This window comes from Glossina fuscipes, unplaced genomic scaffold (genome assembly GCF_014805625.2).
Source record: "Glossina fuscipes isolate IAEA_lab_2018 unplaced genomic scaffold, Yale_Gfus_2 1, whole genome shotgun sequence".
Lineage (NCBI taxonomy): Eukaryota > Metazoa > Arthropoda > Insecta > Diptera > Glossinidae > Glossina > Glossina fuscipes.
In genome coordinates, this window is record NW_023998415.1 from 37621456 (window position 1) to 37638097 (window position 16642).

The window sequence follows — 16642 nt, forward strand, 5'->3', positions numbered from 1 at the left end:
CAGTATGTACGCGCTACTAAAATAGACCAAAAATTCTCATGTCCATCCGAATTTTATCCCAAGTATCCCAAGTGAGCGTTACAAGTGACATGACAAATTTAATACATCGTGGGTAGTAGCTAGACTCGATTTGCCCTTGACATCATCAATTATTCCAATGATAAATTTTTCTAAACATTTTTGCTCTTCCCCGGGGCTATGCGGGCACAGTGAAATCTAGTTATTAATCTCGTGATTAGTCAGTTTAGTTTCAATATAAATAATTTTCCAATATTACACTCCTATCTCAAGCTAACTAGCTCATCAACCAATTGCAGAATAAGCAAATCGATCAAAAAGATTCTTTTGTTGAAAACTTTTTTAAAATATGAAATGCTAAGGATAAGTCGTTTCAGTTTTTTTTATTTTTTTTTTTTTATTAAAAATCCCTGAGAATGGGTTCAACGCAATTTAACTTAACCCAACTTAGTCCAAGGCCATCCTATAATTAATAGGTGAAACTATTAAAAGACGTGACTCTTGAGGTGCCTGGCGTATGATGTCTGGAAATTTAATGCGACGAAAGATTCAAAATTTGATACTGACACAAATGTTGTGACGTTCACTTTGGCCCATTTTCGCCCATCTTTATTCGGCCAATTTTCTTTTGTTTCATATTTCGTCAGTTTTCAAAGTTCAAAGCATTAAGAGAGTTTACTGAGTCTGTACCAAATATTTTTATATTCTAGTTTCATTAAAATGTGGTTCATTAAAAATATAATGTAAACTTTGGCGTGTACTCGCAAATATTTGTTAGGTTCAAGAAGTGAATAGAATCCACGAAATATTTTAGTTTGCATCAATTCACACATAGTCGGAAAAGGCAACAAATAAATTGCACTGCCGAAGGATGAGGGATATATAGAAAGGTTGACAACACCCACAAGGAGGTCTTAAAGACCCCATACAGTATATGTATTCTTGATCAGCGTAAAATTCTGAGCTAATTTAAACATGTCCGTCTCTTCGCCCCACCCGCCTAATGTCTGTAATAAAAAATCTTCTGGTCGCAAAAATGCAACTATCGGCTCCAAATTTGGCATAAACATCAGACATTTTTGTACGCAAATTGTTGCAACTGTACAACTACAATACAACATAATGTGAGGCCACGCCTGCACAGATTTGTTGCATGGGTTCCTGCCATGATGGCTTAACCCCAGGGTGGTCCAAGCCACTTTAAGCGTAATATACGCCCCCTGCCGATTTAGACAATCCCCACAGAGTAGGGGCCTAAGAAGCACCAGAGTCCAGAACAGTTTATTGCGTATGGATCAATAAACCCCACTCTGGTCAGTGGGGAGGCCTAGCTGCACTCGATTGTTCCACTTTGGCTTGGAACTGCCAACCACAACCACCACGAGTACTCCCCAAAGGGCCGCAACCAACAGTCAGAGCTCACAAATTGATCAACTCACAAGAATTCAAAAAGGGGAAAGAAAAATGCGCTTGCTTCCACCAGCCACGCCTGCACAGTATTATAGAAATTTAAAATTTCAATCTTTTATTAAAACGTTTACCGCCGCAGTGCCCAGCAAGAAGCTTCCAAGAACAAACGATAATGGGTATAACAGATTCTTATTTGTTTTTTTTTTTTTCAAGTCAGGCGATTTCTCAAAAAAAAAAAAAAAAAAAAATTTAAATTTTTGGATTACTTTTATTATATCTATCTGTTAACCACACTTAAAAAAAAAAGCCGCAAATAGTTAATAGTAAATTTCATCTCACGATTCAAGCCCTACAAGATCAGGTCATTTTTGAAGCAATGAAGTATTTCACGCGATGCCAAATCACTTACGGCTTAGACTGTAACTGTGTCCACGTATATGTCCATGTTTTTTCGACACAATGATAAGCCGAAAGTAGCCCGTCGTTAGACAAAGAGCGCAAATTGAAAACTAGACTAATGATGCGCTTTAATAACAAAGAAAAATAAGGAAATAAGTAAAAAAATTATATTCGGTTGCGGCCGAATCTTTTATGCCCATCACCGTTATCCTATAAACGATTGAAAGCAAGCAAACATATAAATTTGCATATTGTACAATATTGGGTGGGTGTGGCTGATTTTTTAAAACTCTTGTTGAATAATTTTGTGGAAAATTATATCGTGTATCTGTTATAGCTTATGAGTATTAAGCAAAAAAAACAATTTTTTATTCTTCTGAAAAACAGAGGTGTTCTCAGGTTACGTAGCATTTTCAATATCAACCAGAAGAATATTAACAACGGACATTACGTAGACGGACGGACAGGCAGGCATGGTGAGATCAATTTGGAATTTGATACTGATCAAGAGTATATGTACTATATATATATATATGCTTTGGGGCCTCTAATGCTTTTTCCTGGGCATTGCAAACGTTTTGACAGAATGAATTTACCTGTCATGCTTCGGTGATGAGTATAATAACAATAATAAAAATAATATAGAATTGATTTGTTGATTGAATGTCGTTGTTCCGTTCGATGGAACGAACATATATATATAGGGAATATAAAGAATTTTACATGAAATTTTGCCAATAAAAAAAAAATAAATGTAAATAAACCAGACAGATGCACATACATATTAACGTCTTTGTAAATCTTTTTATGTATGTGCGTAATGTATTGGTTTTGTATGTATTAAGCGCTTGTGTATTTAATGATTCTTGGAAGTTAATTATAATTATTTCCAAAAAGAAAAAAAAGAGATATAAAGAAATAAAAAGCACATACACAAACAAGCAATAACCATCATGTTTTGATCCTAATATATATATATATATATATATATATATATATATAACATAACGAACATAAAAGCATCCATCACATTCGCTACGTGGCCGATAAAATAAGAAGGAAATTATGCTCATGTGTGTGTTTAAGGAAACATTAAAGTAGACGAGAAATTGACAGCAAAAAAAAAAAAACAAATAAATAAATAAATAAATAAAATAAAATATAAAAGAAAAAAAAAATCAGCACATTTTCAATTGCTTGTTAAAGCGAAACGTAAACCGTCAACGTTCAAATACTAGCAACCGACCAGCATTCCGCGGGACAACAAGATAACATTCACCCAAATTGCCAAACCGTTCAAAACAATGACAACAACGAACAGATTCATTAACAAAAAAGTCGTTGTTCAAGTGTTACACAACATGTTAAAGAAATTTTTAAAAAATTCATCTTCAATTAACAACAACAACAACAACAATAACAAAAGCAATCCTTCTGATAGAAATTTTTGATTGCCGCGAAAAAACAAAAGAGAGAAAAAACGTTTGTTTATAATGCATTGGATATAAGAAAGAAAACTTATTGAATTTCATTCTATATATTGTGCCGCTTTTAAGTGTTGAAAAAGCTAACTAATAAAAAAAAAAGAAAATATATATACATATATATAAAAGATATATTATAGAAGAAAAAAAAAAAGAGTAGTTGGAGCGATTTCTGTTAATTTCAAGTTCAAAGTACAAAATGTTTTATGCCGTATTCGGACTTTGTATTTATCGCGTTTTACTCTTCTTCCATTAAAACCAAACAATACAAAACAAAACAAAACAAGTCAAAAAGAAAGAAGCAATTTGTTGTACACAGGCACACATACCGAACTCTCTACCGGTTTTAAGTGATCACCATTTAAACTCGAGAACAGCAGACAACAACTACTTTCCTGTTCAACATCACCGTCATCTCTTTTGTTATTATTATCAATATATGTATTATTTTTTTTCTATTCGCGTATGTCTGGCTGGTGATTCGATCGATTCATTTTAACATAAAAACCCTTTTGAATTGGATTTTTACTCAAGCAACATACATAACATACATAACATACAGCATCTTCAGTATAGAGCGTCAGAGCAACAGAGGAAAACCACAACATCATCGTTCACACCATTTGCAGCCATATGCGCGTTATCGTCGATAATCGTTGAGTTCTCTTCTTCACCTTGGAATATTTTTTTATATCTTTTCTTCTTCTTCTTCGTCATCTTCATCTTCTTTACAACAATTCACTTTACATGCTGCTTGCTTGGTTTGGCTTGAATGACTGACGTCCGATTATGTCCACAGTAAAAGATAAAATAAATTTTCAAAATACTTGGAGTTGTAATAAAACCACAGGTCGTCGTTCTGGAAGTGGATATAGTTGCAGTTTTTTAGGTAAAAAGCAAAAAAAAAAAACAAAAAAATCTTAATCATTTATGTACATATCTATATTATTGTTCTTATGTGATAAGTAATTTTTAAACAAATAATTAAAAGAAAACAAAAACTTTTTTAAACAATTCTTTTGTCACCACTATCACTATTCTTTATGACTAGGCTGGGTTTAGGTTAATTGAGATTGCTGATTAGTCCCCTCTTTAAGCAGAGGCGTACACTTTTCATGTACAACCGAACATTGTATCAAAAATAGACCATAGTGCATAAAGGTCCATCTTGTAGTATTCAGTGTAGCGAAGGCATATGAAAATAATAAAAAATATGTTCTTATCGCCCGAGAGATACCGGAAAATAAAGTAAGGGCACGATACGATTTAGTTTTAACACGAATTGAAAGTTAAGAAAAACACCGAAAACATCGCAACTTAGACGAATAGGAATGACTTGGTTGCCGCCAAATAAATAATTTGCTCGTTCCAAAACTTGGAAAAGGCTATCACTCACTTGACATAAAAGCAGTTGAAATTTATATAAAGAAAAGCAAACGGACTGCTAAGGGGGCATGTTAACTATTAACGGGTCCTAAGTAAAACGGTTTATTCAATAGAATATATATATATATATTTTTTAAATGTAAGGTATGACATTTGTTTTTCATATCTCGTCACACTGTGTAAATATGCAGTAACGATTCAAGCTCCCGTGCTATGCTTAACTTATGTTAGTTTATGAATCTCTTAAGTCTTATGCAATGAAAATCCTGAATAAACATATATCACTCAGAATATTGCGCAAATAACTGTTAATGAATTTTGAAAACCTAATATTCTTCTTAAATGTACACATTTTTATACCCATCACCAAAGGATGAGGGGTATATTCATTTTGTCAAAACGTTTGCAACGCCCGGAACGAACCATCAGAGACCCCATAAAGTGCATATATCCTTGATTAGTATCATATTCTAAATACATTCAAGCATGTCCGTCTGTCCGCCTGTCGTAAACATTCTCCTGGCCGCAAAAATAAAGCTACCGACTTCAAATTTGTGCAAATACATTGGCAGTTCTTGCATGCAACTGGGTATTGAAAATAGGCCAAATCGGTCGCAGGACAAGCTCACAGCCTTATATAAACTGAGAATACCTTTGTTTTTGAAAAGGAATGGAAAATTAGTTTATTGCTCATTACTCATAAACTATAACAAATGAGTCTGCTATAGCGATGCTATAGCGTTTGTCTACAAAAATTGAAAAAATTGACCTCGCCCACCCAATCTTATAGTGCATCAAAATTTAATTGTTGCTTGAATACGTGTATAACGCGTAGAAGCAAGCTTCAAAAGCCCCATAAAGTATGCAAATTCTTGGCCACTTTCCAAATTGGAATGTACCTAAACATGTCCGCTTGTTCGTCTGTCCATCTGTCTGTTTGCGTAATGTTGTAGTATTTGTGCTAAACATTCTCCCGTTAGCGAAAATGAAGATATCGCCTATAAATTTGTAGAAGAATTTGGATTTGATCTAAACTTTTCAAAAGACGCGCTCGCATGCCTCTACGAGAAAATTTTTTGTTTTGAAAATAGAGGAAATTAGCTGCGCCCACTCCATACTATAGAGTATGGAAATTTTCTTCGTTTACTTCTTTTGTCTTTTTGGGATAACGCTGATGGGTAAAAAAAATTCGCTCCCGACCGAATTTAATTTTCTTATTTTACTTTGTGCAATCAGCTTTTAATGAAATTCTTATAATTAAACTACGTGCGTACACGTGTCTCTGCGATGAAACGTAGAACAGATCATTAATCATAAAGAGTAAAGGATTTTAAGGATATACACAAACAATATAATAGCCTAAGAGAAGAGATTTTTCGTCAATTGTTTTTTTATTTTTTTCGCAAATAGAACATCAAGAGGGAGGCTTTTGGTTGCGCTCTACGCAGAACTCTCAGAATAAATTTCTTTTAGGAGGTGAAAAAAGCAATCTGACCAATAGTCAAAAAGGCGGGCTAATGTTTGTAAAAAGTTAACCTTGAAAATATAAAAAATGGAATTGATTATTTATTTTTTCTATGTAGCATATCAATCAGTAACCCTCCGATCTGACACATATTTGGCAACACTGTCGACAGATCCCTAATTTCCGGATAATAAATTGTGTTAAAATTTCACGACGTGTTGACAATTACTTTACAAATTGTAGTGGCAATACATTTGGAATTTTTGAAAGCAATGCGTTGATTAAATATTGAAAAAATACCATTCAGCCAATCAGCATTGGCCTGAAAAATATTGTAACGATTCTTGTCTATCGAAAAAACAGATTTGCTCATTCTAAGCAAAGTTGCATGAATACTAATCGCCCAAAACCGTCAGTTGTCCCGAAAAACGTAAAAAAAAAATCCACAAAATGGTTTTGGAAGACCGTAAAGTGAAGTTGTATGAGACATGAGGAGGCAGTGTTTTCACTACTTTGCATAAAAACTTACTTTTTAAGAAATCTCTCTGTTCAACAATGTTTTGATGGCTCAAAGCGATCTAAACGGATTTTTCAATCCGATATGTGTCAATGGATTAAACATGGAGCGCAGTAAAATTGGAATTCATCCGAGTGGGCAGTGGGCAGCAATCAAAAAAGTGGTATCACTAATACAATCGTAACTTGTAAACTGATGGTCGAAATCTTAGGAAATTCTGACACGTATCCTTTGAAGTCTGATGCTATCGAGATATCATGTAAATCTTTCAACAATGTTGTCATTGTATGTGTCAGACCGGAAGATTTTTAGCTGAAAACACATATGGAGGATTTGAAAAACATTGATTTTTGTGTTGCTAGCGAGTATTTGTTGTAAATTGTTCAATTTTCGACCAACAAACGCAAAGATTTGAAATCACTTATCGAAGATCCCCTAGAATTTACGATATTATAGTATATGGGTAGCTTTGTGCGCCAATTTAATGAATCGTGCTTTTCATTGTAAAATATTTTTTTTTGTTAACCCAGGACCGTAAAACTGCTCGTCAAAGATTTTTTCATAGAATGCATCAGTTGCATGATGTTTATAATTCTACCGCCGAATTCATAATTGAGGTTAAAGTGTTGATCGTGCAATTTTAATAGTTTGTCAGAGACCCTGTCTGTACCGCATTAACGTTGAATAACTAACTCTCTTACTAGTGAGGCGGATCAATCGAAAAGGAGGGCGTACGCTCATTACTGCTTCAATCAAGTTAGACGAAGGCTTCGAGCTTAAATGCGCGGGTTGAAGGGATCATTTCGTTTATCGAATAACTAAAATAATCTAAGAACGGTAGCGTTTGAAGCTTTCGATTATATATTTCCTGCTTATGCATGGAAATTTTTAGTTATCATTATCTAATCCACTCCTTCTTCTTTCACTTTGCACTCGGCTCATGCACTCCTTATATCGTTGTCGTTTATTGCTTTGATTTAAAGAAAAATGAAGAAATGACATTTAAAAATAACTTTTTCTACCTTTTCACACAAGACATCGGCACGAGTTGTGATGTCAACAAAAATTGAATGATTTTTTTTTTGCTATTGCTGCGAAATAGCACGATGGTGCCCACGATTGCATGATGAGTATGCTGTTAAAGTATTTTCAATTACATATTTGACAGTTAAACACTGTCAAGTTGATTTTTCCTCTTACTATATACTATCCATACATCTAGATATACATACAACAAATAGCAAATCAACGCTCATTTATTATCATCACCATCAATTGTTGTTGTTGTTGTTAGGCTGCTTGTCCATCTCTATTGGTCGACGCTAGTTATAGTGGCGGAGAAAAAACTTTTTAATTCACATCAAAAATTGCCATTAAAGTTGTAATTAAGTTGTAATGTAAAATGTTTGATGCGTTATATTGCACGGAAAGCAAATATAATAAAACTGTTTAAAATGTTGTCGCAAATGGGCAGAGACAAAGATGGTGAATGGATGCAGTTTATTATTCTTATTATTTATAATTTATTTAGAGCAAGAAAGAAATAAATTGTAGGACTAAAAGTACTGCAGATGCTGCACGCTAGCAAGTAAGACTTGCCTAATAGCCTTTCTTTTTTCTTTTTTTTTTTTTTTTTTTTTTTAAGGGATAGACTAGACGGTTAGTCCAGTCGCTTTAATAAGGTTAAATATTTATATTGGCATCAATTTCTCTAAATACTTTGGGAATCTTTGTAAGGCTTTGTCTATAAATGCAAATTGGGGAAGTAGTATATAGTGTGGAAGGGTTAATAAAAAGTTAGAGAACAAATTCTTCTCACGAAAAATGTTTCCTCTGTTATGGAAGATATTTCCCCCTAAGATCTTTCCTTCTAATTGTTCCATGGTTGCCTCTAAATCTGCATCTGACAGAAGACGCCGTTCATTTACAATTAGTAAAGCTTACAGGTTGAGAACAGAGAGGTGGGTGGGAATATCTAGAACGGATATAAATAAGCAAACTATGGCCACTTTAATCGGCTCTTTGGAATATAAATAGTTTTAATAATTGATTTGATATGGTGGACAAACTATCCACAACGATATATATATGCCATTAGTTTTCCCCGTCACAAACTTTCGAAAAGCCCAATTTACCTCTTGAAAAAGGCTTTTATTAAGTCAATGGCCAACAGCAAAATTCGTCCACTCTTCAATTCACTTTGATATTCGACAGAGGAAGGACTCCTACAAATGCTTAGGCGTCAAGGCTTCTTTACTTGACATAACTTCTTAAGAATTACAAGTCATTGAAATCCACGTTTTTATATAATATTTATACAAAGGTATATCAGTGAGCATGTATGAGCATTACACGAATTCTACTCGCGCTTAAAGAGACTGTACTGTAATGCAAATTGGAACTAAAGTATACAAAAGCGATTAGACTGATTAACATATATGTATAGGAACAATAAACAACCACAACAACAACGTATACAATGGATTCTGCAATTATAATTATCTCATGAAAGCTATTGAATTGCTTGTAAGCTTATGTACGCGTACGTACGTTCTTTACAATTTCAGATGCTCTGCATTTTTTCCCTTTCATTCTGTATTGGAATAGAAAATAAAGCCAAAGGTAAGCATGAGACCGGTCTCCCCTCCAGTCCCCTATCTACATATAAGAGATTAAAGTATAAACTAAAAATCCAAAGTAGAATTTATTCTATATATAATAAATTCGAAGTACTGCGTAGCGTGCTTAACATGAAAAATGGGTACGAAAGCAATGCAAATCAAAAAAATGCTGGCAAGTAATCAATGATTCAGTTGTGTTCTATTAAAAGACTCTCACTTCGTATATCTTCTTGTTCATTGTTCGTTGTTAATATTTCATTTAAAATTTCACGAACATGATAGTAAATCTGCTTTGATCAGTTTCGCCGTTTAGCCTAGATCCACCTTCCAAATGCAACTTGGGCAGCACTCCGGAATTCAGCGGTTCGCTGACACACTTAAAATTCACTAAGCTGTGATATTAACTACTACTGCTTCTGCTATCAGGCTTAATAATTTTTAGAGTAAATAATGGTAGTGGTAATGAAGCTTACGCACAACAAACAGCTTGACAAACTCTATAGACACCCTTAACGTCAAGTCTAAAATAGCACGTAAAGAGTACAACATAAGCATACATTTTGCTCTGTTTAAATATACGTATATATATATATATATATATTTATATATATATATACATTCTACAATAGTCCTTAATAGGCAGATGAAAAGATGGTTTGCTGAGGAGATATGAGGTATGATAGGAGAAACTTAAGCGAAGAATCCATTGTTTCTAAGACAACCAAGCAAGAAAATTATGTTCGGTCATGAGCGAATTTTTAATACTCATCACCGTTATCTTAAAAAGATAAAAAAAAGTAAATAAACTAAATTTTCATGTTCTATAATATGGAGGGGGCGAGGCCGATTTTTTTATTTTCAAAATAAAAGCTTTTATCGCATAGGCATGTGGACCTGCACGCCAGGTGTGCCTGCAAATGTCCTTGGAAAAATTGATTGATTTAAATCACTTCCAAATTCCTTTGCAAATTCGTAGGCGATATGGATAGATCAACAGACGAACATGGATAGGTACATTCCAAATTTGAAACAGGCCAAGAATTTGCATATTGAATAAGTAATTCAATTTTGATGCACTATAATACTGGGTAGGTGTGGTGAATATTTTTCATTTTTCTACACAAACGCTACAACCTCACCCATAGGACATGCGTTTAAATTTTTGTACATTTATTTGCTACAGTTCATGAGTAACGAACAAAAACTCTATTTTTCATTCCTTTTGAAAAAGAGGGGTGCTCTTAGTTGACGTGTCCCTGCGTGCGAGAACTTCCAATGTATCTGCCAAATTGGAAGTCGGTAGCTTAATTCTTGCGGCCAGGAGAAGTTCACAACAGGCGGACAGACGGACATGCTTGAATCGATTTAGAATTTGATGCTGATTAAGAATATGTACACTTTGTCGGGTCTATGATGCTTTTCTTCTGGGCGTTGCAAACATTTTGACAAAATAAATATACCCGTCATCCTTCGGTGATGGGTATAAAAATACTTATATGAAAACGTAGGGCCAAAAAAATTATGTTATGAAATTATCCGCATACAAAGAAATAAAATTTCATACGTACTCGCATCTATACACATGCGAAGGTTTACGACTATGTTTTATTAGGTAGAGCTGCCGCATTCGCGCTTTTGTCTTTTCTTTCGTCCTATAAAAAAAGAAAAAAAAAAACACATTTTTTATGGTCAATTGATATTTTGCTACATGTGCTCAAGTATAACTAACGAAAAAAAAACAAAAAAGAAAAAAATCTCGATTTTAACTTTCTTGGAAGTCTTAAAAATATTTCTCAGAATAGATACAAATTTAATTTTGGCGACCATAGTAAAATGCGTAAAAGAAATCTATGCTCTTGCTTTTTGTGCGTGAACGTAAAAATTTCAATTTCGTCTTGGACTTTGAACAATTACCTAACTGATGTTTAGAACACGATAATGCTTAAAAACATAATAATGCAAATTGTGGAAAAAAAAAAAAAAATGAGCCCTTCAATCTCACCTATATTTGAGCAACTATTAAAATTAAATGCTTTGGTTGTTTTGTTTTTTTCAATTCTCTCAATTCAATTCGGGTAACTGGATAGTGAAGAGCTTTATGTTATTGGAACGCAAATCTGTTCTTTGCGATATTCGCATTTTTATTTAATTTGCTTTCAAATGAAGTTCGTATCGCCGAATTCTGATTTTTTAGGATAGTATGGTCTTTGTTTACAATACCTCGGCGATATATTTGCAAAAACTTATATGTACAACGCTTGAATTCTCGTTCTCGTCTTGTCTCATAATCTTTTCGACAATCGACAGTCAGCTACATTAGGCAGATAAAACGCAATGAATATTTATTTGGCTTTCGTTTTCGCTTTCGTTTTCGCTTTCTTTGGAATTTAATTTAGTTTAGTTTCTGTGAAAGCGACTCGAGTAATTTTCATGAAAGCCCAAATCATCATTTCGTAGAGTTATATCAAAAAAAAAGCGAAGCTCATATGGAACTTGTATTTTCCTTATGTGCGTATTCCAAGAAAGAAAGTGAGATTAAAATTCTCTTTTCTAACAGATTAAAAATAAACACGAACACAGTTGTACTTAAGGAAGTTGTACGAAAAGTTTCGCTATAATATCGAAGCGTCAAGGAGAAAAGTTTGTGGTTTTCACGCAATTGGTGACTTTAGACTTGACTTGGAATGATGTAAGTTTAATAGCAATAACCTTATCAAACCATAGAGAAAGGTGACTGAAATCATTATGAAATTTGTTAATTCAACCGATCGTTAAATAATTCGTTACATTTAGCAATATATATGTATACATATCGACCCCAACAATAGCGCTTCGCAAGATTGCAAAAGAAATCCCATTATTAAGGGTGGAAATATTTTAGTAAAATCGAGAGCGAGTAAATGTTTTGCTCACTTCTGCTCCGGAAATTTACTTATTAAAGACTTGTCGTACTAATCGCTATGTAACAATGCAATCTATCAATCGACTATTATTAAAGAGATTGATAGCGAGCGATAAAAAATGAGTCAGCAGTGATAATAAAACGCCAAAAAGATCGCGGTCCAAAAAGGGTTGCAGTACAAATAATGGGAAAGATCGGATTGACTGCATACAATGTAATGCTTTGGGATAAGGTACTGCAATCAAGGCGTGCATAGGCGCAATCGGCAAAATTTGAGATGGTCCGTGCATTGTGTTCAGCTTATAGCACGAATAGACCGTGTGCTTGCTGTAATGCATTCAAATCTGATCTGTACGAAAGGCGCCATCCCATGCAGACTTTCAATGACTCGACAAACAATGCAACCTATTGGTGGGGAGATTTTGATGCATACACTGTATCGATCGGACTTTGTACCATTGAACTGTCAGAATGATGGCTGATTTCCTCTCTTCCAGAAATCACAGAAAACTTATAGTTATGGCTTAAGTTAATTTTGTTTGATCAGGTTCAATTAATATATAAGAGAAATATGTTTGCATTTTGAAGGGAAAAATAGGTATTTGTGATATAGTATTATACGATTTGTTTTATTTAAATGTAGTACGAAGAGTGATTTGGAATATTGAAATTGCTGGGCCGATAGCGCATGGGATACCCATTACTACCATTGCAAGGTTAGATTTACTATTATTGTCATGCCATTGTATCTTGTTGTTTATAAGTGCCGGACTTACCATTTTTTTTATAAGCGACGAGATGCTCTGGCTACTATTCAGCGTAAAACTCTGCCCATCAACTTTAAAACGATAGGTACAAATATGGGAAAACGTTTAAAATTAGTCCATCATTTGATCTACTTGAAAAGAAGAGAAACAGTTGCATTTATCTCTTAAATATCCAACGATGATGTTCTGCCCAGAAGGTCTTATGACAGATTGAATAGTCTGTGTAACTCAAAATTTCGACTGTTTGAGTGAAATTTTTAAATAAAAATTATTTAAAACTATTTTTTCTCAACCGATTGCCTTGTACCTCCGTAGTAAGATTATTATGATTCATTTTAATGAAACTTTACTATCGTTACCCCATCATTTGGTTTTCAAGTAATTATGAAAAAGAAACTTTAACATGCTTCAACATTAATGACTGACTCTCTTGCAAACAAATTGGTGAAAATGACAAATGATTCAAATCATTGGCGAGCTTTGGAAAAGAGATTTTGTTCACTAATAAAAAAAAAAAAATATTTTTAAAATTCAATTTGAAGCTTAAAAATTTTAAAGTTATAAGTTGGGACAAATTGAAACATGATCTGTTATTGCTGATAGTAGTGTGTGAATCTGCGACCTCAATATAACTGACTTTTGAGCAGAATGTAACAAAAAGGTGGAAATTAAATTAGTTTCTCAACATGAAGGGATAAGGCTGTATTTGTTATGTCAACAGCTACGCACTGAGAGATTGAGAGAGAGAGAAAGAGAGAAAGTGAAGATAACACGTAACTCGTATTCACGAATTATGAAAGATAAAACACATACTTTCATCGATTATAAATATACTTAATATTAATGCTAATATTATCACTTTTAGTGGACGTATATTAGTGTTAGTAGGATGAGGGGGAAAATAAGAAAAAAAAAAACATAGATCTGCCATGTTAAAGTTGCCGTATGCGTACTGTTTCAAGAAGATAAACTTTTAATTAAATCATTTTATTGAAATTAAAGTTTTGTTAATCCATCTAACTGTCAAGGCAGCCATCATCCAAAATCTAATTATAAATAAATTAATAAAGATTAAAATTTTCAAATAAAATATTATTATTTCAAACTAAATGCTGTTCATCATAGCTTTCATTTCTCTTAATCATCGTTTTATGGGAAATAGAAAAATGAAGCCATAAAGATCTTTAAAGTTTACAAGTTTAACAAATAGAATGAAAATAATAGCGCAAAACTGTTATAATTCGTTGGAAATCATAAAACGTGTACACAGAAAGAGTAAAGAATTATTTTATTGCAGGTACGTAAACAGGTACAGGCACAGGTACAGGTACAGGTACAGCTAAAGATAAAATGAAATAAAGAGAAGAGTAAAAATAAGAAAATTATGCAAAAGACACATATGCAAGAGGCACACATTTGTAAATTTATAAACTAGCCATTAAAAGCATACATATGCACAAACGGACATATGACGATGACCCCTGAGAGAAGCCTCAAATTGTGTTAAAAGAAAACACGATTTTATTATGGCTTTCATGTGCACACATGAGTGCAAAGCACAAACATATATACATATATATATATATATATATATACACTGTATATATGTACACTGATCGTACAACATTTGCAGCCTGTTGACGGTAATGATGATAATAACGATGATTGCGCTTGAGTATACATGTGCGCTTACTATAAACACACATATATATATATATATATATATATTACTATAAACACATATATATATATATATATATATAAATAGTATATAGACATGGAACCCAAACAAGCGAACAAAACTAAAGGTGTAAATTTAATACCTTTTACTTCATTTTTTTGCCATCTCTTAAATGCTCGCCTTTGGGTTTATATGTTTTCTTTTCTACTACAATTACACCATCTCCGATGAGTTACGGTTTCTTTATGCGTGCACAAATACATGTAGTCAGTCAACAAACAGGTATTTGCGCTTATGATGAATTCGAAATGTTTTTTGGTTATGCGCTAAACTTATTTGTACATTTATAATTTTTCTTATCTAAGCCCAGTAACGCGAAGGTATTCTGTTCTTCTAACTCATAATAATAATAATAATAATAATAATAATAATACGTTCTCTCTAACTCATAAGAGTAAATGCTTCTCATAAGTATAAAATTCTGTGCCTATCTGTGTTGCCTGTAAGACGTTCAAGCTTTCAAGAGCGCATTGTGCAAAAAAAAAAAAAATATATATATATATGTGTATATACTTTAAATCATCGTATCTCAATCAAATCGTTATAACTCGCTCGCTTAGAACATAAAAACTTCAGTTAAAATTATTTACTAAATTTCAATCTCATTTTAGTCTCATTGAAAAGAACATCGAGCGAATAAAATGAAATCAATAAACTCAATTTACTTGCATAACGGCTTGTGGGCGTTGTCGTGCGTCACCGTATCCTGTAGCTAAATCTTTCACCTATAATTACAACAAATCCAAGTTCTTTTTCAAAAGAAAAAACAAAATTAGTCATCTAAAGTTAAACGAGCACATATTTTGAATCAAATTGTGACAAGTAAATAATAGAATGTTATTCCATTCACAATCAACAACAATAAATTGTATAATAATTAATTTTCTATTCCCCAGATATGCAATTTCTCTATTTTATTTTGCTCAAAATTCAAGCCGAGTCAAGATTATTTATAAAGTCGCTTATAATTAACATAAATGTCAACTTTGCACATCTCTATTGTATCGTCATTTCGTGTATAGTTTCCTACGAAAACCTGTTAGGTTCGTTTATACACATATTCATAGTGAAGAGTGAACTGACGCTGAATGAGTAAATAGTCATACTTAACTTGTAGCCACTTAGTTGACCTATAGCTTTAAATAAACAAAATCCATGTAATAGAGTTTTCTAATGCGATTGCATTGTTACATAGAACTCTGCTCTCGAAAATTCTGAAAAAATCGAACATGAAAATACACGGACAAAGCGATAGGCTCTGAAAGGTCTCTCTCAAGTGAAAAAAAAAAAAAAAATTTCTTTATTTTTGAAAAGTTACTAAAGCGGGCACTGTGCCGCCACATTTAAATAGCAAACCTTCACAAGTTGGAATGGTAGAATACGCATCCAAAGAATCGAGAGAAAATGCCCTTCATAGTTCAGTTTGTCTTCAATGATTTCAATCATATGCGTTAATATGGAATAATTAGGCTGTCGTAAGCCATGCTTACGAAATATCTATACATATATGTATTTATTTTGGTATTTCAGGAGTCCAGAGTCACAGGTTTCTATGCATATCACAAATAATTTCTCTTAATCGCTCTGTCTCCTTCTCTCGCTCATTTTAAAAACGCATTAACAATCGAAATCCCGAATACGAAACTTAAGTAGTAATAATTATTATTTAATGTTCACTTTAGGTATTTAAGATAAACGCACTTTTGGTTAAGCGTTAAGTTGTAGTTTTGCTTTAATGGGCAAATAAAATTTCAAATGCATTTTCTATTTAAGCTTTCTTTATTTATATATCATTCATAATCAGTCGGCCACGATTCTCATGCACTGCCGCCCAAACATTTATTGGAACTTTTATTTCTTTGGGAAGATTTTATGGTTAAATGTTTCTCTCTCTCTCTCTCTCTCTCTCTCTCTCTCTCTCTCTCTCTCTCT

At 33.2% G+C, this 16642-nt stretch overlaps 1 protein-coding gene across 8 annotated transcripts in view; it reads left to right on the top strand.

The window, feature by feature from the left end:
- Positions 1–16642, top strand: part of LOC119632247 (protein TANC2) — a 106026-nt gene that overhangs the window by 3393 nt on the left and 85991 nt on the right. For 3 of the 8 annotated variants that reach the window (XM_038025057.1, XM_038025058.1, XM_038025062.1), the window contains one exon: positions 2673–4200. The exons of 2 other annotated variants lie outside the window; for them this stretch is intronic. In XM_038025057.1, coding sequence (XP_037880985.1) covers positions 4101–4200 — 100 coding nt within the window. In that variant the 5' untranslated portion in view covers positions 2673–4100. The remainder of the gene's footprint in view (positions 1–2672; positions 4201–16642) is intronic. 3 more of the 8 variants (XM_038025056.1, XM_038025059.1, XM_038025054.1) reach the window with 2 other exon arrangements.